Source organism: Falco punctatus (genome assembly GCF_963210335.1).
Source record: "Falco punctatus genome assembly, chromosome: 4".
NCBI classification, from domain to species: domain Eukaryota; kingdom Metazoa; phylum Chordata; class Aves; order Falconiformes; family Falconidae; genus Falco; species Falco punctatus.
Genome location: NC_137583.1, coordinates 97536313 through 97559133, shown reverse-complemented (window position 1 = coordinate 97559133; position 22821 = coordinate 97536313). Strand labels below are relative to the sequence as shown.

The 22821-nt window shown below is 45.5% G+C and overlaps 1 protein-coding gene and 1 long non-coding RNA gene across 6 annotated transcripts in view; both read right to left on the bottom strand.

Annotated features, from left to right (window-relative positions):
- The window catches only part of KIAA1143, a 102583-nt gene that overhangs the window by 33862 nt on the left and 45900 nt on the right, over positions 1 to 22821 (bottom strand). Inside the window, exons 4-5 of one of the 5 annotated variants that reach the window (XM_080386062.1) lie at positions 4899 to 4955; positions 767 to 1717 (exon numbers count right to left, since the gene is read on the bottom strand). The exons of 1 other annotated variant lie outside the window; for it this stretch is intronic. In XM_080386062.1, the coding sequence (XP_080242188.1) occupies positions 1532 to 1717; positions 4899 to 4955 (243 nt within the window). In that variant the 3' untranslated portion in view covers positions 767 to 1531. Of the gene's footprint in view, positions 1 to 766; positions 1718 to 4898; positions 4956 to 4996; positions 5539 to 22821 lie in introns of those variants that run through there. 3 more of the 5 variants (XM_080386064.1, XM_080386063.1, XM_080386061.1) reach the window with 3 other exon arrangements.
- On the bottom strand, positions 6845 to 22023 carry LOC308063301. The gene is made up of 2 exons (XR_013927913.1): positions 20251 to 22023; positions 6845 to 8664 (listed from the first exon to the last, which is right to left on the bottom strand). It is a non-coding gene; the product is annotated as an uncharacterized lncRNA (long non-coding RNA).

Here is a 22821-nt window from a genome sequence, read left to right as displayed (position 1 = left end):
TCCCAAAGAATTTTGCTTTGTATTCATCGATTTCTTATACCTCTTTTTTCAAGGGTTTGGTAAACTTTAGGCAAAAAGTAATGTTCTTGGGAGCTGCCTTTGTTTGTTTCTTTTCTGCATAGTGCAGAAATGAGGAGGACATCTCATCTGCTTAGGTTGTTCTGCAATATTAGGAATCGATCGCTGTACTTTTTTAGTCTTGACCCAGGTTTCAGGATCAAGGTGAAGTGATCCCATTCCCCTCAAAATTTATTCTTCCAACATCTTCTCCAATTTGTGGAACTACAGAGGTCTCAGACTAACATAACCTCACCCACATAAATCCACAGTTGCGTCATTTTTCCAGTGTCAGAGTAAAATTTAGTCCTCAGAGCCACAGCTGAGAATTAATTGTTTCACACCCCACACTGTCAGTTCTGTTTCTGAGCCAGCATAACAAGGGGTATTGGATGTAGTGTTCACAGACTTCCCTCAGGTCGTGGAGGGCAAGGAATGCCTTCCAGGGATTTTAATTATCAGGTTCCCATTCTGTTCCTGCATTTGCCAGTGTGAATGAAAAGCAACTGCCAAAGTCTGAACCTGACTGAGATTGGGACATTTGCATTGTCAATAAAGTTGCTAGCAGGTGTTTTACAACCCAGAAGCACCATAATTATTCAAAGTTTGTGTGTGTCCGTGTGCATGCATGTGTGTGTGTGTGTTCAGGTTTCAAGAAGGGGGATGCCAAAATCAAGTGAAGTGGTTAAAAATCAGGCCTCCAAAGCAGTTCAATTTACAAAACACCTCTTTATTCCCCTCAAAGGCTGTATGGCACCATTTGCCTAAGAGTAAGACTCTCTTTCCCCCAAGAAAGCAGGTTATAAGGAGTGACACAACAAATTTTGTTGTTCGGGTGAAGTCAAAGCAAAGCAAGGTTACAGTTAGAAAATAAAATCTCTAAGCCCAGCTCAAGCTTTCTTCCCAGCTCTAAAGACATCATCGACCTGCAAAACTGCTGGGCTTTCCTCCAGCGGTAAGTTACGTAGGGACCCAACACCGGCTTTAGCAGTAGTGCGTTTTCTCTGCTCAAGAAGCCTGGGCATCATCCCAGAGACTTGAAATCGCTCCATGTGCACCCAGCTCCCAATCCTTCACAGCTTCTGACAGACAGCCAGTGAGTGAGCACTCCTGGGATGCCGATGGAAGTGGACTCACCCCCAGGGACCAGGCTGTGCTGGATCGACACTCCTGGCGGTGACATACTCGGGCTCCATCATCCAGCAAGCAAGAGGGCTGGGCTTCCCTGCCTTAGACATTCTGTGCAGCAGAACCCTGCCTGTTGCTTCCACGGCTGCTCCTGTTGACGCTGGCTGGAGTTTGTAAACCCAAATTTAATCTCACTAGCACTTCATTCCCACGCATTTGGCCTCAGTTTCTGGAGTCAGCCAGTCCTTAGCACTGCTGCGTGACCATGCACAGACTTACTTTTTTAATGCCTCCCAGATTTCTTCATGGCTATCTTCTTCAGAGTCCCCATGACCCACGCAGACCTCTAAGGCTTTGGCAGGCTCAGCCCAGCCTGAGTGAAGCTGAGGCAGACACTGAGGCTGGCCTCCTTTTCCCTGCACTCTTCCCATGTGTTCCCAAACTGACAGCTCTGCTCCCTGCAGTAAATACTGTCGCCTGCTATCATTGCCGGAAAGCTCGTTGCCCAACTTGCCTGCAGACAGAAAGGGGCCTGTATAATAAAATAAGGAGGAAAAATCAGCAACAAGGGCATGGTGTGACACTGATTATAGGGAGTAATGATAGCAGAGGCATCTGCGCTGGAATTCAGGACACTGCCTCTCCACTGCCAGGCTCTGGCCCTTCCAGAGGGATACACCCCAGGACCACATGAAGCGACTCACAGCACTGGGACTGAAGCGCTTGCCTTCTGCAGAGCCTCCTCTGCTCCTCACTACCTTTTAGTAACTCCCCACCATCCAGAAGATACACCAAGTGCTATTTTAGGGGATGTCTTGGATTAGTCACAGAGGTGGCATGAGAACAAGCAAAGACAATTTCTCGTCTTAGGGATTCAAGCTACTGCCTCAGGAAGACTTACAAACAGCCCTCGGAAACCCAGGACTGGACAAACACAAAAACTAGATGATGCTTATTGTAGTTCTAACCCAGAATGAAGGGCACCAACTGGGCTTGAAGTGCACCATTATTAATATTAATATCATTATTATCATTATTGCTACTACTATTACCAATGCAGAGAGAGAATGCAGGTGGTACCCAACATTGCTCACATATTAGAGAAGCTAAGTGCTGTCCTGCATTGCCTCTTGGAATTTTAGGTTTTCCAAGGGAACTAGCTTAGCCCTAGGTGAAAATTTAGCAGCAGAGCTGATGGAGCAACAGTTCCTCCAGCTGGCACCTTTCCCTTCCCACCCCCACTGCTTGGTGCAGGGCTGAAGCACTAGACCACCTAACACGATATCAGTCGCGTGGTGATAGCAGTGCCCTTTGCACACCTCAGTTGGGCACCCCTGCCAGCACAAGGGGGAACCTGGCATGAGGTAACACTGGAAGATGCTCTTTGGAAAGGTCAAATAGGAGATTTGTGGTTTGCAGAATTAAACCTCAAACCATGGGTGGCTCACATCTAGGTTCTATCGTATCTGTACCCCAACAGTCTGCCAGGGAAAGAGGGCTCCAAAAAGAGGTCTTAGTTTATCTCCCCTGTGTAAGCAAATACATGGCTATGTATAAACAAGTGTCCCAGCAATGACTAGGTGTGTTTCAGAACCCTTTGGTGTTTTTAGGAATTTAAAAAACCAGTCACCCATGAAAGGCCTTTTCCATACCCTCCAATAAGCTACTCAGAGCTTTGTCATTTCTGTTCCATGAAGGAGCTATCTAACCCAAAGGCATGGCGGTCCCGTACAGGTTTTGCCATTGCAAGGTTTTCACAGAAGATGGCTGATATTCACTTACTAGGTTTATTTGCCACCCACAAAATTTTCAGCATTCTCTGTTATGATATAAGCAAGCGCAATTCTTTTACTGCAGATTAGAAATGGCTGCATAGAAGGATTTTGGAGTAAATATCTACCATTTGTTCATGCCTTTTTTGGGAATACTGGAGATTCACTTTTTACGTAACTTTTCCTTCTGGATCTTTGCAGTTTATCTCTTTTAGAGATCTGAGGACACTGCAAGATACAGGCACATCTGTTTCCTGAACCCAGACTTACAGGCAGTGACAGCTTGCTCTGTCTAATTGTATGTGTGAGTTTGTGGGCAGTAAAAATACAATTGGGTTATGCATACACACATACACACAGAATATTTCTATTGGTGGCTTAAGCTAAAGCCTTACATCAAACCACCAAAGGTATCGAAATCACAATTCTGCAGGCTCACCTCACATGTGATTTCAGCATAATTTTACATCTTGCCTCATGGGTTGCTCTTGGTTGCATTTTTCTAAAGGAAAATTGTGAGTAAACTACAGAAGACAAGGGCTTGATTAGCTTTTGGAATCTGGTGCCAAACTTTCAGCAGTCTGAGTCAAAACAGGAAAAGAGGAGAGATGAAGATGATTTTTCGTCATGCTTGCTATTACGATTTAGAGATGGGATGCTCAGGGCTGTGTCATAGCACAAGCACTTCAGCACATGGTGCAAGTTAAACGGCACAGAGCGGTGTGGGTAACTGCCTGCCAAGTTATCAGATCATCAGAATAAATGCATAGCTGTGGTGTGAAGCATGCTGCATAAGGCTGCAGCGTTCTGCACCTGCCATATCCCAGCAAAAAGCCATGCTTGTCTCCGCATAAAACAGCTCAGTCCACATGTAATGCCTGCAACAATTAACTTTTACATGTTAATTACTTTTCTGTCATCAATCTACTTCATTACAGCCCATTGCTCTGATTTTCGTTGCTCAAGACTTAGTAAGCCAGATCCTCCTCTTTTTGTGGTTGAGGAGAAGGTAAGCACCACGTCTTGACCGCTTAGAGCACATATCAGGCAAGGAGTCCTGGGGGTGTGTGTTACTGCTTCAGCACTGCTGCCTCCGGTGAGAGATAAAAATGAGCAGAAGTTCATGTGAAACATCATTGTATGATGTTTTCAGCGACTAAACCTCAAAAGGTCTGCAAAACGCTTCCAGGCAAGTTACAGATGGGTGACCATACCAACACCTCAGAGAGATGCTGAGCTGTTCAGTATCATTTCCTGAGGAACATTGGACTGCAAGAGGGAAATTCCCATAACAACATGAATGCGATTGATTAGATATCTTTCTGACCAGGCATTTCACACCAACCTGAGAATCCCAAACAATTTTTTACGCTAAAGGACAGGAGCAGCAAACCAGCATAAAAATATATTGCTTTTAAAATGCTTCATTTCCATTATATGTGGATTTTTCTAGAGGAATTCCATTGCATAAAATTCCATGCATAAGCTTACACCACTGGGACCAGAATCTGCCCGCTCCCCCCATAAGGAGGGCCCATTAAGACATCTTAATGTGACAGCATTGTGAGGGGCCTAAATATTAATAATTCCTTATTAGCAGCATTTTGAAGCCTTCCAAAGACCTGAAAGAAGAGCAGAGCTGCCTGGAGCTGCACAGGAAACCAAACTCATGGTCCTGTCCTGTCTTAAAATTTGTTCCTTCTCCCTAGTAAAGTGTTCATGTTCTTACTTAAAGGCATCTACAGGCAAATTGCTCTCTGCCCAGTCTAATGGACCAATTTCCGTGAATATAAATCTTAGGCTCACTTTTCTGACAACACAGGGCATTTCAGTGTAAGAATATTTTTTTTTTGAGTCATACAGTTTATTCTTTATATGAAAACAGTGTATGAAGAGGCACAGCAACCTTACCACACATGTCAGCAGCTTATCCATACAGACCTTTCCAGAAGACAGTCTTCTTTCCACAGTCAGCTGAAGGGCAATAACAGGCCCAAACTGTAATGAAGAAAAGCGAAGACTGAAAAACATCTATCCTGTGGGCTTCTGTGTTTAGCATCTGCAAAAGAATGTTGTTTTTCTAACAGCTGCTTTTTGCAAAAGGCTTTTACTGCAGACAAGATGCGAACTTTATTTTTTAACAGCTTTTAATGAAGCAGTTTCAGTAGTACAACAGGCCATCTTAGGAAGAGAAAACATTTACTTTATTGTTTCTGTGCCCTGCTTCTCTCTCTTTACCCTGGTGACTGACACTCTACCAGCATGCAGGATGTGTACCACCATCCCACGCCCAGCAGCATAAACACTGATCTTCCTGAGACATACAGCCACCGTTGTTTTCCCCTGCAAGAGGGTTATATCTGTAGATATATGAAGGAAGAGAGAGTTTGGTCTCTACTGCTGGTTCAGTAAGAAAAATGTAACGCAGAGAGTCGGGGGGGGGGGTGTGCAGAAGCCACTGCTGATACCTGTGTGAAGTGTTGCTTTTCACCCAGGATGGGTGGCCACTGTTTGAAATTCCTGGGTTTGAAAGGAGTGGCTGACCTTGCTTTCTGCGCTTCTCCATGCGCAGACCTTGATGCTGGAAGGAAGGCAGAGCCATTAGCCACTTTTCCACACCGTGGTATTTGCCAGCTAAGTAGCACGTGAAAAGTAGTTCTTAAAATGGCACCTGGGGTGGGGCTGGGGGGAAAGGAAGGTACCTGAGCAGGGTATTCAAGCGCCTTGCACCTGATAGATCAATCAAGGCTAAATTCAAAAGCAGATGTTTAAAAACTAAAATAAATTAAGATATTAAGGCCTGAATTTTTAGCATCTAACACAAGACACTTGCATGAAGGCCCTATACGATCAATCTAGAACTCTTCACCGCTGGAAAGGAAAGGGAGAGCTATCTCCTCCTCCACCCACTGCCGAGGAAGCTCCCAGGAGCACTCTCCTCCTGGAGGACTCTCAGCTGAATGCTTGAGGCTAGGTGTTGGGAACAGAGGCCATGATTAGTAAACTCAGCTGTAGTATTCAGGCTTGAGTTTAGACAAAAACTCAGTCATAGGCCTCACTGCTCCAGTGATGGTGCAGCAGAAGTGTAGCTGCTGCGCAGGTATGATTCCTGCCTCCAGATGCTCTGCAATGTACATGGTGGTTACCTGCAGAAGAAGGAGCTGGAGGACTGGAAATAAGATAGTGGTAACCAGAAAGTACTGAAGCAAACACAGCTAGTAGAAGAGAGCGGTCAGCATTTTCTAGCCCTCAAATCATGCGGTGAGTCACAGTCCAGCTTCCAGTGCACCAGTGTCTCCCTTGCAGAGATCTTCATGGTCAGTGATGCTGAAACAAGAGGCCCATTCCCTGCTACAGTACCTCTTCATGCGGTGCCTTTCAGCTCTGTGGACCTGCCTGTGTATGCTGTTGTGGAGAAGACCACGAGTTCATAAAGGCACCCTGTGAACTGCAGAGACCGGTCTTGTCGACACCTGTCCTTCCAAACCCTCACTCCCACTGTGCTTTTTTCAAGCATATTTAAAGCTTCCTTTCATGTAATTGGCAATTTCCCTTCCCTCCCTCCTACAGGTTAGGTTAAAAGGGGCAGGAGGTCCTTTTCTGTATTGATTTGTTTACCTGACCTTTCAGATACATGCAGAGAAGATCAGCAAAAAGACACTGGAAAAGGAGCAGAACAAAACCACAGTGCTTGCTCTCGTTTAAAGAAGTAAAAGACAAACATGACACTTAGCATTGAGTAGAAAATAAACTGTCCACTGAAGAAAAGAAAGAAGCTGCTGGTACAGAGAAGGGACTGTGAGGAGTACTACGTTGCGCTGCAACAGCGACGGAGCAGGTTAAGGAAATGAAGAGTCAGCCTTCAGAGAGCAGTCATGATCTCAGAGGGTTTGGGTTTTTTTGTTTTTGGTTTTGGTTTTTTTTAAGAAATGTAATTTTAAAAAGATAAATCCTATTTCCAAATAAAAGGAAATCAGATAAATTATTTTTAATCCTTGACATTTACACCCTGCTATTAAGCCACTCCCCACCACAGTGCACTCACTGTGTGTGGTACCGTTATACGTGCTGTGGATTTGGTTAGACATAAAGCAGATGCCCTGATTGCTAAAGCTCCCCTGACATTTTCTAGTGAGTGCATCATGGTGGTTTGACCAAATTCTAAGCCGGGTAGTAACATTTCTTTTCTTGCTTAATCCCTCCCATGCATTCAAAAAGACTTGATACTCATCTTCCCTCCCAGATCTTGTAGCACTGCTTTGCCTTGCTGTATTCCACACTAAAAGCAGACATAGCACAGCAACAAACGAAGCAATTGTTACAAAGCTTTTACCAACCTCACAGGGACATGGTGAGGATTAATTAATTGCTTATTCAGAGCTTTTATATCCTAAGATTAAAAATGGTATAATCATAATAAAAACAGATTCCTACATTACCAGAATCAGTTACTAAAATCCCCAGTAAAGACAATACAACTTTCCTACAAAAGACAAATTCAGGACTGTATTCCAATCTCACCCCTGCTGGGAGACACAAGAAAATTAACCCAGACTAACTTTTACGGTCAGTAAGTTATATCTCATTAAAGACCTGTATAATGTTCTCTTTCATAATTACACTGAAACAAATTAGGACCATTTAAATTCAAAAAAGAAGAATTTAAGGAATCCATCCATTTATGTGGCATTGCTAATCCACTTTGAATTCACACATTTAGTTAATTCAGATTAAGTCTTCCTCAGTGACTCTGCATAAGCAAATCCTCACTCTGAAGCAACCACCTCCCATCACAGATAAGCAGCAGCAGCTTTCTTAAGTTCAGTAACCTTGTGGATTTATGCGGTTGCACATGGGTGGTAGTTTCTTCAAAGCCTCAGATCTCTGGGATTCAGATCTGAGCGCTAGAGAAGTGAGGGAACTGCACAGGAGATTCCTGCAGCCCCTCATTCGAAATGTGACCCGGGGTGGCTCCAAACCACACTCCAGAGACAGTGACCCTCGAGGGCTGTCAAGCAGCCAAGAGCAGACAGGCTGCAGGTCCTCCAGTGCCGTACCCTCCCACACCTCGCCTATCCCTGATGCTCAGAGGCAGCAGAAGTTGGTCTCTCCATGCAAAATTCACTCCTTTGGATGCGAAGTCCATCCTAAAGGAATCCTTCGTGAAGCACTTGTGTTCACATGGTCAGAATGAGATTTAGGAACGAGATGTCAATGTCCGGTTTTTGTACCATGAATACCTGCCAGGTCTTCAGGACCTCACTGCAGCCATAACTTCATTGTTTTAGAGAAAGAAATACTCTGTCAAAGTTTCAAGCCCTCTGAAAGATGGCACTAATCCACTCCACTATTACCCTACTACCAGGGAGGTCTGCTGACAGACACCAGCACGAGGGCAAAGAGCCCACAAATGGGAAACTGAAGCAGAGTACCCTGACACGCAAAGAGCCAACGCTCAATTCAAAACAGCCAAAACAATCCTTCCCTTGTGCCCCGAGGCAGTGAAATTCTCTCTGAGAGTGACATTCTTTTAAAAGAAGAGTAATCAAATATAAATGCTTTTCAGCGCCGAAGCTGACGCCTGCACCCACGATGCGCAGGGACGAATGCATCTGTGAAGAAAACGCCTTTGTTCCTTTTGGGCTCACATCGGGGCAATGTGCTGTAGATGGCTGCAGCTCCTCTAGCTGAATGTAAAGGCGGTGCCCTAAAAAAAAGAAACCAACATTGCTTTTGTGTACAGTTAAATCTGGCTTGCCACCAGGGATTTGTTTAAGATACAGGGGGTCCTGAGGCTACCTGCCACTGATGTATTTTGAAGTTAGGGCAGATCTATTCATTTCTAAACAAACCTTTACAAATATGTTAAGCCATGGGAGGTGTTTAGGAGATTACAGAGGGGTGTTCATTAGAGCCGCTCAGCGGTGAGGAACTGAAGCACCAATGCATTCTGCTGAGAGAGGAACAAACACACTGCTCAGAGCAGGCTTGCAGATACACACACCACTATAAAGTGTTCTTAGTGCAGAGTTGTGTCCTTTTCAGTTTCTTTGCTCTAGCTTTTTTTGTGCTTTCTTCCTTCCTTTACTCACCTTCATTATTCCCAGTTGCTCCTCTGCCTTTACCTCGCTGTTTTCCCTCTTTCCTTCTCCCCTCCAGCTGTGAGGCTGCTCTTCCTCCCAGGTTGGAGCAGTCCTAGCCGTACAACAGCAGCTACTCTGAAACTTCCCTAGCTTTGTGGTCCGCTCTGGCTGGACCTGAACACTTTCAGACACACAGGCCCAGGTGCGTGTCAACCCACACACTACCTGTACTTTGCATCACTGACTAGTCACCCTAAAAGCACTATTTTTCTTCTCCCAAGACAGATAAACAGGTCCTGCAGGGTGATTCATCCCGCTCTCATTGCCTGCTAGAGTGGTCTCACTTCCACTGGCTGTAGGTGCTATAGCTTAGGTGGTGCTCTTGAATCAGGCACTTTTATTAGATTTCCCTTTATTTAAGGGTAGCCAGGATGAATCTGGGCTTCACACCCTTCCAGTTTGCTGTACCCTTTGCAGTAGGCTTGAGGCTGATGTATTTTTTTTTTTGCCAACTCAAGCTCAGGATAAATATAAAATCTGGATTCACTGAAGCTGTATACAAGTAGTCTGCACTGTGTTCAGTCCGTTTCTAACTCTGGAGATGCTCAAAGCCACTGTCAGCTGCACAATCAATCTATGAATTCATAATCTGTGCGTTTTTGAGGACGGGGAACAATTACTATACAATGCCGCACATGTATTATTCAAGCTCTTGAAGCCACCCAGCTGGCAAGACAACAAAAGAACAAACGTTTTGCAATAAAGTTCATTTTAATTGAAAGACCAAAGAGTCACATGTGCCTCTCCTTTTAGCCTTAAGGACAGCAGTAAAACTAATGTCATTTTCAGATCCATTTCTATTAAAAAGGGGGCGAGGGTGGGCTTTGCCTTCTATCAGAGAGCCATATTCACTTCTAATGCCCATCTATGCTACTCAACCATTACACAGGGGAATCCATTTTGGTGAGACTATGTTGATGTATAATTTGCATGTTATGGAATATATGGCCTGTCACCTCAACTGTTAATCTAGATATTACTTAGAGAAGGGATAAACACAATAAAGATCATGTTCTGCAAATTCAGTCCACATTCATGACAGCACTATACAGAATCAGTGCTGGGTGGGAAGCCCTTTGGTTTGTTATCCTTGGCATAAAAAATAGCTCAGCAAATAAATTAACTTAGATTCTCTGACACAGAGAGAAGTGTACACATGGCTGTCTTCAGGGCAAACTCATGCACCAGGCTAGATGTCAGGATGGTGACATTTCTTTCTTTTTTCTTTCTTGGTTTAACAAATCATTATAGGCAGTTTTGCACAGTTCATGTCCATAGTTTTGCACAACTCAAGGCTGAAGTCCCAAAGTGACCAAAACCACTGGTACAGCCTGTTAGAAGCACACATATTTATGAGGACAAAGCCTGTGAGCTCAGAAAGAGAGACCCAGATGAAGCCAGCCTCTGGCTAACTAACTGCTGCATCCCTCGATGTGCAAACCCGTATGCTATAAGCTTCATCCTTCCCATGCATTCTCCTGGAGTGACCTGCTGTTATTAATAGCCCGCTACCGTCAGGGTCCAGTGTGGCGTATCAGAGAAAAGGACTTTGCTCCTTTTTGAAAAGGCAGGCAGCTACAGCATTCCCTGCCCGGCTCCTCTGAGCTGCTCGCTATGCTGTACTCCATCCACGCAAGGGCAAATTTCATGGCCCCCTTCATTGGTTTAAAAGGGTGTGCAGCAGATGACTTAGGTAGAAATAAAATGTGGATTCACCATAGTGGGATGGTTGTAGTAGATACAGACTTCCATGCCTGCTGCAAATGGCTATTCTCCTGGGCAGCCACGCTCCCTGGGAAACTGCTCTCCTGAAGCAAGGAAAGGGATATTCCCTGCAGGAATGAGCTCTGACTTCTTGCCAGGACAACAGGATCTGCTTGACTAGACAAAGTTTTTTTGCCCATACCCTATAGACAGCACTTCTGCTTTGCTGGGGACCTAAATCCTTTATTTAGGGCTGACCCTTGTTTGACCAAGTCAATAGTCCCACTATCTCCAGGTAGCACAGGATCAGGCTCTTAATCTTTCAACACATTCAGGAGCACAGAGGTCACTGAATTTCAGTCTTTTACTGAAATCTCTGGCTAGTGAACCACGTTTTGCTCCATCCTGAGATCCCTGTAGCACTTTATTTCAGATCTCAAAAAATGCTCACCAAATTGAAAGTTGCTGAGATTCCTTTTCACTTTCTTTTCTTTCTTTTTCAAAAGGTGGAAGCTTTGCTTTTTTGTTTCTTTCTTTCTTTTTTTTTAGCTTTGGAAATGGATTGTTTCTGCATAGCTAGTTGCAGCATTGGTTCCTCCCTTCTGTCACGCAGGGTTGATATAGATACTTTAATAATGCTCTAAGACTGCATCTGCCCTGTACCAGAAACCAATCTTTAGTTTTGTTCTGCAAAATATATATGCATTGCTCAATGTTTGCTGGCCTCTGGTCAAAGAAAGTAAAAAATGAGCACGAAAAATCTGAGAGATGGGAGAAGAGAGATCTTTTGGATGTGAAAACATCACTGCTAGCAATTTCAAAACCTCGCCACTTGCCCCAGCCCCTCCAAACCCTGTCCCACTCCTGCCTTCCAGGATATCATCAGTCCTGGAGGTGAGGAGAAGACAAACGAACGACAGATGCTGAACTCTGGCTTCTGCAAACAGTCCAAGGACAATCTGCTCCTTTCCAGACCACTTGGGGGGAAAAAAATACCCTTCAATTTTTTAAGTGCACATTTTGTATTTAAAAGACCACACACAGTCCAGAGCTTTGAAATTATATTGTGGGATTCAAAAGGATATTTTCTGGCCATAATGATTTATGGTGCTGCATCAGAGTCCTCTTTGAAGGAATGAGGTGAAGCCAAGTGGCTTTGGCAGGAAGGGAAATGACCATCCAATGGTATGTTCAGACATCAGGTTTAAAACAAGTAAAGATGCAAGCATCACCACAGGATGTTGCAAAGATCAGAATTATAAAAAAGTTCAAAAATGGGATTAGACAAATTCGTGGAGACTGGGCCCACTGGCAGATATTAAACATGGGGATCTGGCTGCAGCCTCTGGCTTGTGAAGTTCCCGAATTCACTGATTGCCAGCAACTGCGAGGTTTTATAGAATGAAAATGTCTCTGCATGCCCTGTTGCTGTAGCCTTTCCACGCGCAGCTGCCACCCACAACAGGCGATGTGCTGGTGCAGCCCGGGGTCTCCTGCCACCGGGGGACATGCTGACTTGCCCTGCTGAGCTGCCCTGGGCTGTGGAGGCGAGTGCGGCTGGCTGGACAGGGGGGCCTCATCCACTGCACGTACAAAGCTGCTCAGTGGACACTAAACACAGAGCAGGTGGGAGGGAGTGCCCTGCGCTGTGCTCGCTCGGGAGCAGAGCAGGTCCGTGAGTCCTAATGCAGCTCCCAGGAGGCTGAGAGCCACAAGAAAACGTTAGGTTTCCTGCAGGACTTCTGGCAAAAAATACACACACTCCCCCCATAAAGTCTCTAAGACTGAACACCATCATTGCAGCGTAGTCAGCAGGAGTCCCCTCTACAAATCCAAAATACAGCCCAGGACCGCGAGCTTGTGCAACAATATCCTCATTCACATGGGCGGAGAAAAAGCATGGGGAGAGCCTCCGGGCTGGGGAAGCTGTGCTCAGTGGAGAGCCTTCCCCCAGGCTCTCCAGCGATGTCCCCAGGTCTCCACACCTCACCGAAGAACACCACAGACGTATTTTAAGAAGACATACAATTGAGATCAGACTTCAAAAATACCCACTAGCTTCTGTAAAACAGACACTCTGGCTGCGAGGAGCCCCCCACGTGATGCAAAGTGCCCAGTGTTGGCAAAGACCCTGCCCCGGAGGTTACCTACCCAGGTGAGAAGGGGCACCTCCTCAAAGCCTAGCCCCCTTCTTCAGTGAACAGCGTTTGAAAATCTGGTTCTGGCTCAAAAAATCCATTGACCAATCTCTGCATTTTAATAACGTGGCAGCAGAGTCATCCTGCATTTTGAGAAGTTGTTTTTGTTCTTTTTTTCAAGTAAATGTTCCTTCCCTAATACCTTATGCAAGCAGACATTAATGCCAGTCCTGTATAGCACCTGTAAGCCATCTGGAAGATGAATAGCTACACAGGTGCGAGCAGCCTACCCTAAAGTTACAGCAATGAGAGATAATGATCCTGGCTGCAAAGGCAGAGCACTGTTCTCATAGCCATCTTTTTAAAGTCTTCTCTCAGCCATAACTTTTCTCCCAGCACTGTCACACGAAGCCTGGTCTCACTTCTCCTCATGTTTACACAGGTGTAAACCCAGGAATATACTCATTACAGTTGGTAGTTGGGCTTTTCCTCCTTTCTCAAGCAGGTGAGCGGCATTTTACCAATTCAATGGCAGGGTCGCTTTGTCGGCTAGCAAAACAATGAAAGGGACTCACTGGACTCTGGTGAGGCAGGGCTTTAGCCCACACATCTTCCAGCACCCAGCAGTAAATGTCACCACAGAAGGCAATGGCAGCAAACAGTCAGACGGTCCCCAAATCAGCATGTTAGTGTGTGCCAGTGGCAAACAGCTGGAGCGCGGCCAGCCCTCTTACTCACCCCCTCCTTGATTGCTACAGCTTGTACCCAACTGTAAAAACACCAGGCACTGCTTACGTGTGAGGCAGCAGAGCCTTAAGAGAGGTGAGGTGCACCGAGCAAAAAAGACGACGCGATGACTAAAAGAGGTGCTGGGCACCCCAGGGACATGGGTGCTGTGTGCCACCAGGCAGTTCAGATCTCAGTTCTGCATGCCTTCCCGCACCACAGCAGCGGTAGGAGGCTTGGGAATCCTGCAACCTTTTTAATTAGATTGTGATGCACTGTAAGCTTTTGCTTTAATAGGTCTGGACGAGTTACCGTGCACAATGATCTGCTCAAAAGTCACGCCGACATTAAAAATGACTGGAAAAAATACACCTAGAATTCATTTTAATGTGTATATTTAATGTGCAGGAAGAGGAAGGAAGCAGCCATGAGCAGCGCAGGTCCTGGGAGGAGTAGGGGATGCTGCAGTGAGGCTTTAGCAGACATTTGGGGAATCATCTATGGCTCCAATAGCCAGCCAGGCTTGATTGGGTTTGTCAGGAGGCCAGAAAGCACTGCACTGGTGCTTTTTTTTAAAATAACAACAGGGCCGGTAAGAGCTGGTAGGGCTGTCAGAGTAAGGCTGCTGGAAAGGCCAGGGTGGTCCCCAGTCTCGTAAAATCTATCCCAATGGGAATAAGTAGGACTCATCTCACTATTCACGTTGCAACACAGAAGTCTGCCACAAGGAGGTTGTGGAGTCTCCTTCTCTGGAGACATTAAAAACCCACCTGGATGTGACTGTGTACAACCTACTTGAGAGAATCCTTTAGCAGGTTGGTGGACGAGATGACCTCTAGAGGTCCCTTCCAACCCTGACCCTTCTGTGACTGTGTTTCTGTGACCCAAGCCTGTTATGTGTATGCTGACTGTAATGGAAGCCTAGGGTCACTGCTGCAGAAATCTGGGACAGGGAAAACCTTCTTCAGGTGGGTAAGTCCCATCCAGTACTCCCTCTAACTTCTTTTGGCTTGAGCCTGCCATCCAAGCAGAACTCACACTCCCACAAGCAGGTGTTTTCAGCAGAGAGGGGATCCCAAACCCCACGCCAACTCACCCAAAGCACCGTACCCTAAACACAGGGAAGCGCTCATCCTGCACTCTAGCAAATCCTCTCCGTAGCACCAGCCAATTCCCCATCCTTCCACCAGGGAGAAGGTATGAGAGGAGGAGAGCAAGCACACGGCCAGGCTGGGATCATAATGCAAAGGAGGGACCAAAGAGCACTTTCTAAAAAGGGGGTTCCCAGCTACGTGCTAGCCGCCTGCCAGCCGTACTGAGTTGTGCAGTGGTGTGCCTAGCACTGCACCCCCAGAGACCTAATTTGCAGAGGCTGCAAATAATGAAGAATATATATATAAAAAAAATAAAATCTTACTAAAAATTTAGCTTTTTAAAAGGATTTCCTCAGTCATCCCATTTCACGTCTTTGACCACAGAGTAAAGGCAAGAGCCAGTTTCTTGTATATCTGCCACCACCACCACGATGACATCAGTAAATTCCCTGCAGGCTCTTTGTGAACTGCCTCTGTCTGCAGCTCCTGCACAGCACAAGCAGATCTTAACATACATCAGCAGATCCACTAGACCTCACTCCTGCTGCCAGCCCCAAGACATCACCTGCCGTCCTCCTCCATCAACATCTACTTGCCTTTGCCACAAAACACCAGCCCGTATAACTCTGCAGGATGGATTTCTTTAGCTGGGAAGAGTCTGCCTCTCCACATGGTCTTTTCCCCTTGCCTTGCCAAGTAGCAGACAAGTTCTCCAGGTGCCTCTGGCAGAGGGCAACCAGAGAAAGCAGCGAAGGAGCTGCTGAGCCAGTTCTTGGTCTGCTGCAAGCCCCAGAGGGATTTAGGGAGATGCACAAGATGAAGGAAAGCCTGTGCACTAACGGTCTCATGTGCTAGGACCAAAATAACTGCCTGCTCCTCTTGAACACAACTCCTACGTACCCGGCTTTAACAACATAGCACACACCTTTGCGGTAGTCATGAAGATGTGCTCTGACCTTGAAGCCAGGGCTCTTCCAGACCTGGACCTGACACAGCCGTTTGCAGGGAAGTGAACTGTGGGACCTTGCTAACCTTTCGTGCCTCTCCACTGCAGATTCAACAGAGACAGCGTGTGCAACACACCGAGCCAGATACCTGACCCCCTCCCCCCCGAGCACTCCACAGACACAACCCCAGAGAGACCTCCAGCTGAAAACACACAAGGAGGGGGATTAGCATGCCACAGATACCCCTTTTTTTTCCCTCACCATGCCTTTCCAACCTCTGTACATGACACGTACAGCTAATCATGATTGCTCCCTTTGATACTTAGTGATTTGCATCCTTTTGGTAATTATCCCATCACCTGCACAGAGCAGATAATTCAGTGGGCCTGCTGGCGCTGTTCAGCAGCCACATCCCCGGGTTATAAAGTGAAGTGCTGAGTGGAAAATTTTAATGACTAGGGGCTGGTGAAATCTTAAATTGATGGCAATATATGGTGAAGTCTCTTAAATAGTGTGAAATGCCCTTTTGGCTGGAAAAGGCTGGATGAACCTGTGGTTGATAAGTTGTTAAATTACATCCCATGGCTGACTGCTTGTCTTGGGAAGGTACCAAATGATAAGTGCGCAAATTATCGTTACAGCACAGAGTGAAACTATTTCCAGCAGAGATGATTTGATAAAAGAGAAGTTATTTATCATGATTAAAAATGGTACATTTGTACTTTTCCACATTGAACAGATCCTGAACTGGCAATCATCTTCTGCAAAGGTACCTGAGCCTGATTTAATGGTGGGGGGGGGTTTCTCATGGAGAAAGAAGATTTTAATACCTAAATTGCTGTGTTTCTCAGAATTATTTCCTTGTTCATTGCAGGCAGCTTGATTTCAATTTTTTTCCACACCCTTTTGTCGTATTTAACTTTTCCTAAAAAAACCCAAAGAAGCACTCTCTCAAAACCAAGGAGGAAACAGGCTGCTACGTGCAATGGTAGCGAACAGCTTTGCCTTCTACACCTTCATTTTGGGCCCCGCAGAGACAGGCAAGGCTTAAATTAATTTTCAGTGACTGGCTGCTCAGTGATGGAGGGAATTAGGTGGTAGAGTCAGTTTTGTTGGAAGAGACAGAATGACTTCGTTTAGCTACCATAGCTGGCAGCTAGCCACTAGCCACTGCCCAGTGACCTTTTGAACCTCTCAGGAGATGATAGCTTATATAGTTTATATTATATATATATATTATATATATATATATCTCTAATGAGCTTCCCATACAGCTTTACAGGGTACCAAAGCCATGCTGAGTAAGGTGAAGCTGGCAACATTCGGTGAGTTTAATGGATAAATGAAGGGTGTTACTGCGCAGTACCGTTATTGCAGGATCCTTTAGCTCAGGTCAGTTAAATGAAACAGTTAGGTGGGACTACCTATAGAGAACTGTAACTACCACACGAGCTGGCGAGAGGCTTCACTGGCACTGTTATACAGTAGCCCTTGCATGGGGAAGAGCCCAGTCATATTCCCAAACCATTCTCTTTCCCATTCTTTGAGGTCATAAGGGACTTGGCCATTTTTTCTTCCATGAAATGCATGCAAACTCCATCTCATGATAATGTTACACTTATAGTCCACCAAAGCAGCTAAACACATCTGGGCCAAATACAAGAATGACCGCTATGACTTCAGTGGGACTGCCTCACATGTGCAGAGTATGTGAAACCTAGTCTGCGGAACTAGAACCTCTTTCCAGCATTTCTTGAGGTCTTCTGAGGAAGATGTCATTGTTGACATTTTGGCATTAACTCACAACCCTGCTGTCTCCTATTAGTAAAGTAGTAGCTGGTTAGATTTGATTATCAAATCACCTAATCTAACTTTCCCTCTAGTATGGGCCAAGTGCTAATATGGGTGAGATATATACCCTCCTGCAGTTCAGCTGAGCTCACCTGCATCTAACTACAGTGCCCCCTTCAACACAGCCTCAGCCTTGAACTGAAGTCTTCCAGAGAGATGATTCAGCACCAGTGTAGGCATTTCAAACAAAAGTACCTTTGAACAAATGGAAAGAATTTCCATCCATAACTCTATGATGGCAATGCTGCAGCACCTAGAGCACTAGTGCTTTCCAAAGCTCTATCTAGCACCATCACCAAAGGGAAGGAAATGTCATCCTGCACTGGCATGATCCCTTCTGGTAAGATCCCCATCCAAGAACTTTGTGAAGTTTTTCTGCTCTTGTATTGGAGGAGGTGAAATGCTATTACAGATTACTCCATTTGGTATTTTTTCCTTTCTTTCTCTGTTTAATTATATTTCAATAAAATGCTATGCCCATGAAAGTTAAACATTCTTCGAGATTTTCTGATGCTCAGAACAGGTAAATCCCCAATAACAGTTTATTCACAGGGAGTGTATTCAACAAGACCAGCTTAAAAGAAGAGCCCTGGAATTCAAGATCAATTGGAGAACCACAACTTTTTTCTTTAAATCTGCATACTCACCAGCCAAACAAGCACAGGGCAGCAGTCGTATTTCATAACCAGGTTCTCACAGGGCTCCTCACGCTGCTCTGACAGGAGACAGCATGCAATATTTGTCTTCAGCTGCACCTCAGTATCAAACCTGGCTCCATCATGCCCCAGCAGACTTGTGTCTTCTTAAACCAGGGTCAAATTTGGCCAAGGAGCTTCAGTGAGAGCAGCACATAGATAGCCCTGAGCAAAACTCAGTCCTGTCAAAATGTCTGGTTTTCCTCTCCATTAAAAAATCATGTCCCAGCATATAATCACGCAACTGGCAGAATGTGGATCTCCTTTAGCATGCAATTCATCAGAGACCTGCTTCTTCCATCTTGACCTCTTCTCTTTGGAGTGAAAGACCCGATCTCTCAGTTCACCCCTGGCACAACTGGGGGCTTGTGCAGGAGTGGGTCCTCATCACCAAGAGCCTTCTGTGCCACAGAGACCAAAGGATAAAGTGGTACCCAGGCCCTCGCTACCCTTACTGACATCACCTGAAAAGGGTCCAGATGCTTAGAGCAGGAATTGCCGAAGGGACATTTTTGGTGACTTCCCTGCTTTGCTGAAGCACAAATGCTTTAAGGCGAATTACCTTCCATGAGAAAAGTTCCATGAGAGAGAAAATACTGGGGTGCTGTCACAGACTTGATTAACTCCTGCTGTGTGACAAATCTTGTCGTGTAGTGGTGAAAAAAAAAGGTGGGTGAGCTCACCTATTCAGTGTACATCAAAAGAGGGCAAACTATATATTGCTAAATGGGGTGCTGAGCAGCCCTGCTTACCTTCTGCTAGGCCCTTGGGAAGGAAAACTCGGGGTCATCCACAGCCCTGGACAGGAGTCAATAACCCAATAACCTGGCTGCCCTTCCATTTCCCAGCTGGGCACCTCCTCATCCACCACCATCACCAAGTTGGAAGGGAGGAATGAAAACAAATGGAAAAACTCAGAAACTGCTCAAAAATTGGAATTCTCCTCCTACAACTGACTTCATTAACCAGCACTTTAACAGAGTCCGGATTCCTTACAAAGACATTACAGTCTTGGATATATTAAAATAAGTCCAGCTGTTTGATTCCTAACAGTGCTTGGAAAAGTCACCCAGGTCCAGCTGAGCAAAACACTCTCCTACTTGTTCAGCTTGAGGTACACTTAGAGGAATGGGGCTGGATTAAAGCAAGTGTTTAAAATAACACATATGAACAATTGGTTTGCTAATTCGGGCTTTTAAAGTTGAAAAGATCCTTTTACAAACTCAGGGAGGACATAACAATTCTGATTTCCAATGGCATCACTAAGTGTAATTGCTGTCAGCTATTTATGAATGGTGAATATAGGTGCAGCAGATAACCTAGATCTTCACTGACTCAAACTATACACCATGAGTAGTAGTTTCAGCCCTCATGCACTAATAAAAAATCCCATGCTCCATTTGTTTCTGCTCCCCTGTGTCTCCCTTGTAGTAACCCAGGGCAGTGATGGAAAGCAAGCTAATACTCACCCCAGTTCCCTAGGATTCCTTTACAAGACCCTAGAGTAACAGGGCAAGCTCTTAGCAGCATTCCTCATTAGTTATTTTGTCCCCACGGGGGATGAAATGAATTTTCATCCTCTTGACTCACAGAGCTGGAGAGCAAGGGCCTTGATCTCTGCTTGGGCATCTGCAGTGCTACCTGCAGCAGAGGGAATGCCACAAAGCTAGAAAGCATTGGGAATGCAACAGTACATCCTAAAATGGATTAAGAAAGATCATAATGCATCAGAACAAGGGTTTGTCTAGCCCAGTAGCCTCTCGGACAGTGGTCAGAAGCAGATGTTTAGAAAGAACAGAAACAGGGTTTCTGAACAATGACCTTTCCCTGATACGCTCTCTCAGCTTCTGCCTGTCAGCAGTTTAGGCACTTTCTGGGTCTCAGGTTGTATTTTAGTTACCAGTAGATTCATCCTCCCCATTTCTACTCAAAACACAGCAATCTGAGCAGTTTCTGTCATATTTGAGTTACCAGCATGAAAAACTGAGGACTTACTTGTTCCACTATTTCAGGGAATCCAAAAGGACCAAGTTTGCAGGCTGATGTAGCTGATCAAGAATGAAACAAACAAAAAATGCTTATCACTTATCCTGTCAATTTGTTTCCTCTCCATCCTACCAAGGGACCTTTGCTGAGCAGCCACTCATGCTGATGCCTATGTTCCTCCAAGCCTCTTCCTTCCCCTACAGTGTCTGCTTGCAAGGTCCTGAGGGTAGAGAGCAATGTAGTTGGAGTCCGAGGGGTCTAACAAGCTCCTGGTAACTGGAAAATATATTTACCGATAGCCCTGTCTAGTCTATGCTATTAAAGTATGCACAGCTGGCTAAAACTCACCCATATTCTGCTCGGCAATTCACTTGAGATGGTTGACAACCAGCACGTAAATGACAAAGTTACTTTGTTGTAGAGGAAAAGCATGTGGGTACTTAAGATATTGATGAACTGGACTATAAGCGGATTATCACAACGCTATGAGTAGAGACTAATTTCCCAGTAGAAAAAGCCTTTTGAAATACAAGACAAAATGTCAATCCATTTACTAGTCACACATATTTAAAACATTTCTCTTATTTTGCTCCCTGTTACCGACTCTCGGCCTTCAAACAATATGGAACTGAAAAGAATGTCCAGCATTTAAACACCACATAACTTTCAGATGATCTGGATCTCAGAATTTGGAATTTTGGAATTTGGTGGAAAGGTAAACAGTTCATACAGTTCCACAGTCCATCCAAATCCCCTCTGGACTCTAAAAACATAAACACAAAGATTTTCCTTGGAGATGACTGCTTTGGGGCTGGAGGATTTCTCCTGTGGACTGACAGAGTAATCCAGAACCTTCTAGCTATACCTTGAGGGCCTCTGCCAGCCCCTTGTTTTATTTATTTATCCCAGCCACCTGCAAAATTCCCTTTGATTTTTGCGTGACAAAGAGAACATACAGTATCAAACTCTTACTGGAGGGACACCAGTACTTTCAGTTAAAATACAATGGCCAAAAGAAAAAAGAAAATACAACTGGAAGGAAGCCATGGAGAAGCCCTACGCATATTGTAAACACACAGAAGTCTCTCTAAGAAGAGATCTCTTGTTAATGCTTAGTGGAGAACTTAGATGATCTGTCTCTCTGTTGGGCAGATCACAGCTCACCCTCGGCGATCTGGAGGCGAATCACCCAAGCTGTGGATTCAGCAGCTCTTCGGGCACATGAGCCCAGTGCTACGCGTTTGCCTCTCAGACCGGGCTCTACCCTTCCCAAAGCCCTGCTGCTGGGCAAAGAAAATGCCAGGGTCTGAGGGCATGGAGAGCACACAGCTCTGTCATGTCTAACTGCAGTCTCTGCCTGGGGGGAAGGAGACCTGGGAGAACATTCCTGGTGTTAGGACTGGTTCTGTGTTTTAGCAAGTGACCCTTTAACTTAAAAAAATAGGTCCGGGAGCAGGGCCCGCGGTACCACGCTCTGTGATGGCGGCCCAGGCACTGGCAAGCAGGAGCCAGGCACCCCGGGGCTGCCATCGGCCCAGAGCCGGCTCCGCTGGGAAGGGGCTGAAATGGCACGGGGAGGGCTGAGCTGAGGAGAGCCCGACCTGGGGGGCGTTTCATGGCACAGCTCAAAGAGGCTGCTCCAAAACTAACTGAAGGCATGAGGGATATTTTCACCCATGTCTTTGGGTTAAGATTTAGGAGCCTTTTCAGGAAAATGCATCGGCACATGATAAATCCAATTGAAGATGGTAACATTTAACCACATCCTTAATTCAGCACTCACGCCCACATGCGTACCTGTACGGGAGGCTGACAGCCGCGCTCCCGTTAACTTCTACTTTTCAGACCATCCAACTGATCAGATCCTTATGTTGCCAGGTTCACCGAACTTGGCTGGAACAATACACAGGTTGCCTGTCTAGACATCAATCCATTTCTGGGGTAAAAAAAAAAAAAAAAAAAAAAAAGAGAGAAAAAAAAAAAAGAGGGGGAGAGAGAAGAACGACATTCTTTTAAGCCATTTTCATATCCCAGATCTTCAAACAATGCAATTTCACAGCTGATTTCAGGTCTGGTTTTGGTTTTGCCGACAAAAGCAGATATATGATTTTTAAAGCCATGTAAAGGGTCCCACTGAGGCAAAACTCAACTCCCCTGCCTGGCTGCCATCCCAGAGGATTGGGCCCGCCAGCGGAGCAGGTGGTGAGTGGGTCACCCGCGCCTGTGTGACAAACTGTGATAATTGGATTGTTTGGGGAGCGGGGGAGGGATGCGACCGCTGTGTACAAACCTCAGAAGGGAATTAAAAGCAAGCCTGCATCCTGCTTAATAGTGCTCTATAAAAATGCAAAGTGGCTAATGATAAGCAAAGGAAGTTCCATTAAGCCATGCGCCTGGCGCGAAGGGGCGTCATTGACCCCGCAAAGGATATTTGCTGGGAACAGTCAGGCAGCAGAAACAGGTGCAGAAATAAAAGCAAACCAACGGCTCGTTTTAAACTCCCAATCTGCAATGTTAATGAACACGAGGGCCATGGAGAGCCTAAGAGACTAAAGTGGCCAGAGCGTAATTTTTTGTACC